Below are 10,581 nucleotides of genomic sequence, written 5' to 3'. Positions count from 1 at the left end.
TCCGTAATTCCGATGTGACCGGGACCAGCTAAACCCCACCCCTCTCATACGAGGGCATCGGGTTGGCACCGTCCTTCTTCCTACCCCTGCGGCCCAGTTTTGCCTCCTTGATACATGTTAGAACTGCATCCAGCTCACGCTCTTCCTTCTCTTTTATCTACAGCACTTTTGTCACATAGTTGTGGATTTTTTGTTCCACCATTGCTCATCCATCACCATCTTCTCTACCATCTCTCTCATCGACTCAAACATTTTCTTTAGGTCATTCCTTTCTCTTACCCATCTAGTACACGGTGTGTCACAAACCCTTGCTTCATAATATAGACAATTATCCGATTCGGAAATTTTGGACTAGTTCAAGTAGCTACGGAAGCCCCCACGTCACACAGTAGTCTAATCACCTGTGCTAGCAGTCCAGCCAGCTCAGCAGATTCGGTATCAGCGACTTCGTCCACTATGAATGGGCCCTCTCCTGGCTTCTAACGTTCTCCTCTTGTATCTACCTATTTCTCCGCTGAAATATCCCCTCTTCACATGTAAGGAGATACATCGGTGATCACTCACAGAGCAGCAGCAGACGCAGTCCTGTAAGCACTTGCTACCAACAGACTAGTTCTTTCCGCGAGTACCAAGAGTCTCTTGTATTTCCACAACCGCACTCTATTACCATTGGACCTATTACTGCTTGCTCCCACAAAGATACTCTAATAGAGCCATAGAATCAGTTGAATTAACGCAGTTACAGAACAGGATTACTTCTAAGTTTAGTGAAAAAAAAAAATCAACTTAATATCACGATTTTTATATTTTATAACAACTATGAAAATAATTTATTCCTTATGATAAAAATACACTCTTAGGTGGTGGTTTGGGCTTGGGCTGATGGTTGAGGTTGTGGTTTTGCTGGTAATAGTCCTATCTGTTGTAAGCACATACTAGCTGCAGCTGCTTTGGCTTCTTTCTTATTGTTAGCTGCTACATTTGGTTTATATTCGACACCGTTCAAGACCACCTAAAAAAGAAAGAAGTTTAGTAGTAGGCCACGGGTTAAATAGACTTATAAACTTAATTTTTTCATAAACAGATGATAGTGAGCATTATATTACTTGTAAGGACGATAATAAAAGTGTGCGAACGCTTCTTCTATTGCATAATAGTTAGTTGATGTGAAGTGATTATGAATGTTAAGAACCTCTAGCCCAGTCTGGTTATACAAAAATAATCGATTTCACGGCAAAATGTTTCGCAGATATCTGAAGATTTTAAGACATAGGTGGGGGTTACTAGATGACGAATAGATAAAAAGATACTCCTATTTTTACCTTGCGTTTTTTTTAAACAATAATTTATGGCCAGAATTTGATTTTTTATCTATAAGTTTTTTCCCTTATAATTTAAATAAACAATATTTATACCATTTTTTTATATCAAGAATATCTTTATTTTCCCGTTTTTTCAATTAAAATTGATAAATAATTTACGGAGATATTTGCAAAAAAGCAGTTTTTTGTACTAATTTATAAATTTAATTAATTTTTTTATTAACAAAATAAAATGTTATTAATACATTTTAACATTGAGGAATTACCGTCCTTTAAATTTGTGCGAAATTTCCCCCCGATCGGTCAAATAGTTTAAAAGTTATTCAATTTGTTTATCCCTGGGACTAATTATTTAAACCATTGAACTTGCCCTATGAATGATGCTAGACACATTTAACAAATTTCATAGGATTCTGTAAGACTTATACTATCTCAGAAGTTAAATGAATATTGAGTTTTCATCGAAATTATTTACAAAATAAACGTTTGAAAAAGGGGTATGTTTTTTACTTATAAACAATTGTAATAAAATCCACAAGGAAAATAATTCCTGCAGCTGGCTGTATACCACGTATAACAAAAAGAGGTTAATCTTTGTATGTGGGTATATTTTATTTTATAAAAACCCTTAAAAGGGCAACATTAAAAACACGAACGTTTTCGGAACAACTGTTCCATCATCAGGTTAAAATACAGGTTACCATGCATGAGCCACCAAAATATTTGGGTAAAAACCCTTTAAAATGTAATGTGTTACCAAAGATTGTACATGATGTTGATAATATTATATGATGTTTAATATTTTAATTAAATTTTATTTCAGGTAACATATACCCATGACAATTTTTTGTTAATTATATCTCCATTGTTTATAAACATTAAGAAGTAAAATTTGCACAAATTTTGAATAAAAATCTAAACTTTATATTGGATTTTATAGCTATAAAATTTATCCAATTTTTCGAAACTTAAAACCTTTCGAAACGAAGTTACTTTTGAAAGATCGACATAGGAAAGTGGAGAGGAAACTGTTTTAGCTCCTCGCTGTAAAATTTAATATTATGGTTACGAATTTATCATTCAAAAGCTTCAACAGTTCTGTAGGTTCTTTCAATATGTCTGGCCCAGTTGCATTGATTATCTGAGTTAAGTTGTTTCTATCGTCTTCAAATAATTCATTCAGGTATTCTGTCCATCTTTTTATTTTATTCTCTAGATCTACAATAAGATTTCCATCTTTGTCTTTAAGTTTACCTATTTGGCATTTCTTTATGCTTCCTGTTATCTCTTTTACTTTTTTGTGCATATTGAACGCATCGTACTTTTTCTCATAGGTTTCCATTTCTTCTCATTGTTCTTTAATCCACTTCTCTTTGGTTTCTTTTATTCTCTTTTTTATGCGTTTATTTATTTCTTTGTATTTGTCTGGGTAATTCTTCATCTTTCTTCTTTGTTCCATCAAGTCTAGTATATCTTGTGTCATCCACCCCTTATTCTTTGTTTTTGTTTTTGTAAGATGTTTCTTTCCTGCTGTTTGTATAGCTGTATTTATGTACTTTAATTTTTGGTTAACGTTGCTTGTATCGTTAATTTGTTGCTGCACTGAACGGAGGTTTTCATTTATTTCTTCTCCTGTTTCTTGTCGTATATTTTTGTTTCTACGTTTATTTAAATCTAGTGCCTTTCTGTGTGGTCTTCTAATCTTTTTTGGTCTCGCCTCTATCACAGTAACTACCGGATTATGATCTGAGCCTATATCAGCTCCTGAGTACGTCTTAGTACATTTAACAGCATTATGATACCTCCTTGCTATTATAATGTAGTCTATTTGATTTCTCACTATTTTTTCTTTAGTATGTTGTGGAGATGTCCATGTATATAACCGTCGAGGAGGTAATTTGAAAAAGGTATTTGTTATTACGAAGTCTTCACTTTGGCAAAATTGAATCAATCGATCTCCTATGTCATTTCTGTTTCCAAGCCCATATTTTCCTACTTGTTCTCCTACCTTACCTTGACCCACCTTGGAATTAAGATCGCTCATTAATATGTTAATGTATGGAAAGACTGACTTAGTAAGTGAAGACAAACAACCTGCAACAAAAAGCTTCAGACCTGACAGTGAAGTCGAATAAATGAACCAAATTTTAACTTTTAAACCAATGTATGTAAAGAAAATAAATAAGTAAAGTTCAATAAACATTGCAAAATTTAATAAGGCAAGTGATGAAAAAATCGACTTATTTTATCAAAGCAGTAAGGCAGATTAGATTAATATTGTATATCATATTTGTAAGAAAAATAGAATAAAAATCAATATTGTTAATTATAAAAATACAAACAATTATAATTAATATAAGGAATATAATAATATAATGTGTAAAAAATTACCTGAAATTTAATTTATAAAATATATAAGTATTATTACATCATTGATATAAAATGAAAAAACATATGTTGATTTTCCGGGATTTTCCGAGATTTATGGGGGGTGAAAATTATGTCATCATTATTAATACTGCGACAGACTATTCGAGCAAATTAAAAAAAAGTAAGTATTTGGGGTGAATTTCAAATGGACTCAATTTTTCCGAGTTTTCCCATATTTTCCGGCCAGTGAAAACTATGTAGTTATTCATATTTCGACGAGCTACCCCAGAATAAAAAAAGAGGCTTGCAGCTGCAAAGGAAGCCGAGATAATGTAAATTTTTCCTACGTGTTGCAATATGAAGTTCCGATGCCGAAAAAAAAAACGGAGCTGAAACAGATATCCTCTCCACTTTCCTATGTCGATCTTTCGAAAGTACCGTCGTTTCGAAAAATTAGATAAAGTTTATAGCTATAAGTTTCAATATAAAGTTTAGATTTTCATTCAAAATTTGTGCAAATTTTACTTCTTAATGTTTATAAACAATGGAGATATGATTTTTTTAAAAATAGTCACTAACTTCGTTCCTATTGGTCATAGAAGGTTTTTTATTTTTTAATGTGAGCTTTTTTACCAGCTATCCAATGGTTGTACGTACAAGTCTGTAGCTTGAAAAATATAGAAGTTATTACAATTGTTTATAAGTAAAAAACATACTCCTTTTTCAAACGTTTATTTTGTAAATAATTTCGATGAAAACTCAATATGCATTTAACTTCTGAGATAGTCTAAGTCTTAACGAATCCTATGAAATTTGCTGAATGTGTCTAGCATCATGCATAGGACAAGCTCAATAGTTTAAATAATTAGCCTCAGGGATAAACAAATTAAATAACTTATATTATAAAATATTGGACTGATCGGGGGGAAATTTCGCACAAATCTAAAAGATGGTAATTCCTTGATGTTTAAATGTATTAACACCATTTTACTTTGTTAATAAAAAAATTAATAAAATTTATAAATTAGTGCAAAAAACTGCTTTTTTGCAAATATCTCTTTAAATTATTTATCAATTTTAATTAAAAACAACGGGAAAATAAAGATATTCTTGACATAAAAAAATGACATAAATATTGTTTATTTAAAATATAAGGAAAAAAATTTATAGACAAAAAATCAAATTATGACCATAAATTATTGCTTAAAAAAAACGCAAGGTAAAACCTCTTTTCATCTCATTCACAAGGAGTATCTTTTCATCTATTTCATCATCTAGTATCCCCCACCTATGTCTTAAAAGCTTCAGATATCTGCGAAACATTTTTCCACCTTTTTTTTTAACCAGACTGGGCTACTCCAGATTCTTACTCAATGAACTTTCTATAATATATGTTGATATATGCAAAAGTTTTTGTAATCGTTCATAGGTACTTTAAGAAATCTTTGGAAAGAAAATACTCGCCTATTTACTTTTGTTCCCGTTTCTATAACCACTTACCTTAAACAAGAAGTTCTTCTTATGATCCGGGCCACATTCGAATTCCAAAATATACTGCGGTGCCCCCAATTTCTTCTTGGAAGCATATTCTCCCAGTAACGATACCGGATGCTTCCCGAGGAAATTTTTAATGCTACCCTGTATTTTAGGTTTCTTCTTGTGCTTTTGTTCTTCATTGGCGACCAGTCCCTTTTTATCCAGCTTCACTTCCAATAGCAAAGGTTCCAACGTACCGGTTCGGTCCTTGCCCAATCCTTCTCCAGGTTTCCAGCCCATTTTTTGGAGTAGGTGCATACCCATGCCTCCCGAAACGGGAGCTGCAGTTTGTAGTTGGTCCTGAAGATTTTGTAGATTAGTTTTAGTTAACAAGTCCAAATGTATTAAGAATAATATAAGATATAAGAGTTCGTTACAAGAAAATATTAGAATGGAGATGGGGCAAATATATGAAGATGTATCAGAATTGTCGAAAGTATTTTTTGAGCAATTATATTTTATATATTGACAGTAAACGTCATGAGCTGTATTAGCAGATAATAGATTAAATTCATCCTTTCAGAGTGTACAAGTCTTCCTTCTCTTTATATTGTAAAATTCTTTGTTATGCCAATATTTGTTGCAAACTTTCTACTACAACTGGACATTTACGGCTATAGGTTTTTTATTACCACAAGTGTTAAAAAAAACAGTTTCAAACATAGTCATAAAGTAATAGTCGTCATTTTCTACTTTGTCTATTTTTTGGAGAAAAGATTCCACAAGGCACTAAGAAAATATTGATAATTTTTAGGATAAGTAAAAGGAAATTCATCCCAGATCAATTAATTAATCTTTTAGATTTCCCATTAACGCTTGATTTATACACATTATACGAGGAAAACAAAATGATGTTTCTACCATCTAGTATTCAGGTATTCTGCGGTAAAATCTAGTTTTTTCTTGATGTTACTCAAAACGATTCAAGCTTGGTTCATTCCGTATTAATTGTTTTCATTATTTCTAATATCCCGATTCACTTTTTTAAATATTTACAATATTTATAAAAAATTTGGCAATAAAACGATAACATAAGAAGCTAACAGTTAAATAAGAAGACAATAAAACAATAAATATAAAGTAAAGCATGTTATTCCACCCCCATCCATAACGAATTACACCTAAATTTACAAATTTCTTATATTTATGTCTACCTAAATATTCCCAGATAAGCTCAATAGGATCTCACATGGAAAGCATGCTGACCAATTTAATTTCTCTATTTTAACACAAATAGGTATTCTGAAAAAACATCTGACGGAACGTGGTTTCGCATTATGTTGCTTAAGAATAAAGGAATAAACCCACTGCTTATAAAGTGTCAATATGGGACAACGCGATAGGCTAAAATATCGTTATTGGATATGGATATTCGTGCTGCCAGTGCTCAATATTCCGGCCCGTTCCATTAGAGATATTGTTCTGAAGCTATTTTCTTGTGGCATCTTAATGCAATTGCTATTTTTTATTAGGAATAAGCCACAACTTAAGCCTAAAATGTACATATTTGACGTTTCGATTTCCACTTCGGAAATCGTTCGCAAAATGCAACACATTAATAAATAAAACAAATTTTGTTTTGTTACTTGGTGAAAAATTCTTCTAACAATTTAATTTTATCTGACTCATTCCTATTGACAATTCAGACATATATTATACATTTTAAAGTAGACGAATTTAAAATAATATTGCCAATATTGTTGATTTGCGTTCCTGGGACATGTGATTCGTCGTTAAACAGACAACAACATGCAATGATGACAGCAACAGTCTCCTGTTTAGTGATTCCATAGTAAATCATGGGGAAAAACCAAAAAAAACTCATAATAATAGCCCGACATGGTAAGTATTTGGTCGTACCTTTCGTTTACTCTTAATAAACACCAAACTCATATTTTATATGTATGTTATTTAAAAAACATAAATTATGTATCCTCGATAAGTTATTGACTGACTAATAGTGGTATTTTCTTTTTATCGATTTCCTCTTTTAATATGGGTCACCAGATCCTACAGCATTCGGCCGAGTAATTTGCAACGCAATTGGTCTTATTTAACAGGAGAATTTTCCTGTCACCTTCCCTCGCTCAACTGTTTCCATCTCTCTGTTGTCCCATTCACCATCGTTTAGGCCAGTGTTTCCCAAAGTCTCGCCGTTTCACATCTCGCTTTTTAAGGTCGCGCTCTGACTGACGCCACCGCTTTTATTTTAACCTCCCAATACCACAAAATTACAAATGTCCATTCGCTGCATCACTGCTTCTTTTATTCCACTCAGTTTAAGCTTAGTGTCAGTCCAGAGAGTGCGTATTTTCCGTGCATATTACGATAAATTTTTTATAAAACAAAGTACAAGTTCTAAGACTTGTACAAACAGACCGTCGAGTGATATGCAGTTAGGTAAAAGTTTTTAAAAGCGACAATAATAATAGACAGTCGATTAATGTCCATCCAGAGGCAGGTACGAGTCTTAATTACAAACGGCCGCTCAATGCGCAGTCTACAACTTTAACAAAAAAAGGAGTCCTGGACCCGACAATATTCTGAAGATTACTTACAGTTCGATTTTATAAAGAGTACTGATGACAAACCATTACGTGTTATTTGTTCGGTTGCACTTTCAAATGAGTCCATGAAACCTTCAAAATTGAAGCGACACTTGGAATTGAAACACCAGCATAAAAAGAGAATTAATAGCTACCAAAAAGACTATATCTTTGAATTTTTCTCATAACGCTCAATCTGAAAACCTACTGGATTCTTATGAAATATCAAAATTAATTGCTGAAACCGGTTATGCTTACACAATGGCCGAGAAGTTAATAGTACCAGCAACGAAAATAGTAGCATCTCGGATATGTTATAAAAAGCAGGAAAAGCAAGTGAATTCGCTGCCTCTACCAAATAACACAGTGAAGCGTAGGATTGTGGAGATGGTAAATAATATTGAAGAAACTATTATGGGTCACTTAAAGGAGTAACTATTTTTCCTTACAAGTTAATGAAAGTACAGACATATCATATAATGCTAATCTAATATGTTTGGTAAGATACGATTTTGAAAATACTATTCACGGATAATTTCTATTTTATAAATCTCCGTCAACAGTAACAACGACTGAAGAAATATTTAATCTGATTGATAATTATATTAATGACAATGGAATTGGATGAAATAAATGTGTGGGACTAAGTAGCGGTGAACCACGGGCAATGGCTCGTACTGGACTTTTTTAGAGAGACATTTAACTGATTTTTACACTGATATTTAATCTGATTGATAACTATATTAATGACAATGGAATTGGATGAAATAAATGTGTGGGACTAAGTAGCGGTGAACCACGGGCAATGGCTCGTACTGGACTTTTTTAGAGAGACATTTAACTGATTTTTACACTGCGAAGTGCGTTGGCTGTCAAAAGGGAATGTTTTAAAAAGACTTATTGAATTGAAGGAAGATATTTCAATATTCTTAGAACAACATCCATAATACATAATACAGAACTTGAACAAATATCTTCGTACAAATACCTTGGAGCATGGATCACAGAAGATATTGATCAGACAAAGGAAATAAGATGCCGCATTGAAATTACACGGTCAATTTTTAATAGAATGAGAAAACTTTTAAGTAAGAAAATAAGAACGCTTCGATGTTATATTTTCTCTACCCTTTTGTATGGGGTTGAAGCTTGGACACTTAAAAAATCCAACATTAAAAACTTAGAAGCATTCGAAATGTGGTGTTACCGACGTATTTTGAAAATATCATGGATGGATCGCAAAACAAACGAACAAGTTCTCGAACAACTAGGAAAACAATGCGAAGTTTTAAATTCCATAAAAATCAGGAAATTGAAATAATTGGGGCACATCATGAGAGGTGAAAAATACGAACTACTAAGGAATATAATGCAGGGTAAAATCAAAGGCAGAAGAAGCGTAGGTAGACGTAAAATTTCGTGGGTACGCAATCTCCGTGAACGGTTTGGATGCAGTTCAATTGAACTATTCAGGCGCGTAACCAACAAAATTATAATTGCCAGAATGATTTCCAATCTCCGATAGGAGCGGAACATGAAGAAGAAGAAGAAGAACAACATCCACCAACGTCTAGTAATGCAATATTTCAATTTAAAAACAGTTTTCGTGATGTCAATTGGTTAATCAAAGTAGCCTATCTTTGTGATATTTTTGACGTCTTGAACAATTTAAATATGGATTTACAAGGTAGCAATGTAACTGTATTCATTTCTGATTCGTTTATAGTAGTTGTAAGCCTGTTATGTTTGTTTTGTTCTATATTGTAAAAAGGTTTTCTTCACATTTTGTCCCCACTACCTCTTTAAACCATGGGGTTTTCTTTTTTGATATGTTAGTGTTCGTTACTTTTCTCTTTCCAACTTTATGTTTCTCTTTCTGGTCTTTTCTTCTTTGAGGAAAAAATAAACTCTTCAACTTTAAAAAAAACTTTTTTTAGAATTTTTAAACACTGACTTGGGCGATGCTATCGATGAGCTTCCACTTAATGAACAATTAAATTTGTGTATACAGTTCGATGAGTGTTCTATTCACTACGCCAGAACTGTGAAGCAATGGTTTAATGAAAATTAGATAGCCGTGGTAGTCCGTTAATAAACGAACTTCGTGTAAGAATTCGACAGGTATGTAAATAAATTATTCCCCCCGATATTCGTCAGCGCTACAATAGATGTATCTAATTAGGTGAAGGATTGGTACATACAACTAAGATTTACACCTAAATTATGTTCCTGTGGCAGTAAGTTGTTACAGGGTCTTCTTTTTTAACTCGTAGGTTGGTGAGTTTTAAAATTTCAAGTTGTCACCACTTCGTTGTTAATAAATATATTTTAATCAAATTTTTGTCAGAGCTATTTGAAGCTATTCTCCAGTGGCGTAGAAAGTTTTTAATAAAAAAATCGCTAATAAAATTTCTCCATTTTAGACTAAAAAAACGTATCGCCCTGGAAATTTGAATGTGTATTTTAGATGTCCCGAAGTAAACATTTTATGACATTTAAAAAAAATGGTTAAACTCAGTTAATAACTTCAAACTTTATAGAAGTGTTTCCAATCTAAATGTGTCTATTGAATTTAGAACTTTTGTAGGAAATCTATTTCTGTCTATCATACTATATTTTTGAAATACGTCAACGTATTTTCTCATACATAACATGTTTCAACGCGCTGTGGCCTCTTCAATCATTAAGGTACAATAGTTGTACCAGATTTTATGACTATAAGATCTGGAAAAACTATATTGTGGTGAAACATGTCACGTAAATGTTTAGGACGCCCAAGATTTTAATTACGCTTTTCGTTATTCTGA

At 32.6% G+C, this 10,581-nt stretch overlaps 1 protein-coding gene across 2 annotated transcripts in view; it reads right to left on the bottom strand.

Annotated features, from left to right (window-relative positions):
* Positions 1–786: 786 nt before the first annotated feature.
* The window catches only part of Son (Son RNA binding protein), a 49,970-nt gene continuing 40,175 nt past the window's right edge, over positions 787–10,581 (bottom strand). Inside the window, exons 7-8 of one of the 2 annotated variants that reach the window (XM_072544046.1) lie at positions 5,193–5,528; positions 787–1,012 (exon numbers count right to left, since the gene is read on the bottom strand). In XM_072544046.1, coding sequence (XP_072400147.1) covers positions 857–1,012; positions 5,193–5,528 — 492 coding nt within the window. In that variant the 3' untranslated portion in view covers positions 787–856. Of the gene's footprint in view, positions 1,013–5,192; positions 5,529–10,581 lie in introns of those variants that run through there. The other variant, XM_072544056.1, reaches the window with a different exon arrangement.

This window comes from Diabrotica undecimpunctata, chromosome 1 (assembly GCF_040954645.1).
Source record: "Diabrotica undecimpunctata isolate CICGRU chromosome 1, icDiaUnde3, whole genome shotgun sequence".
Classification (NCBI taxonomy): Eukaryota; Metazoa; Arthropoda; class Insecta; order Coleoptera; family Chrysomelidae; genus Diabrotica; species Diabrotica undecimpunctata.
Note: the sequence above shows the minus strand (reverse complement) of the source record. Positions and strands in the feature narration are given on the sequence as shown.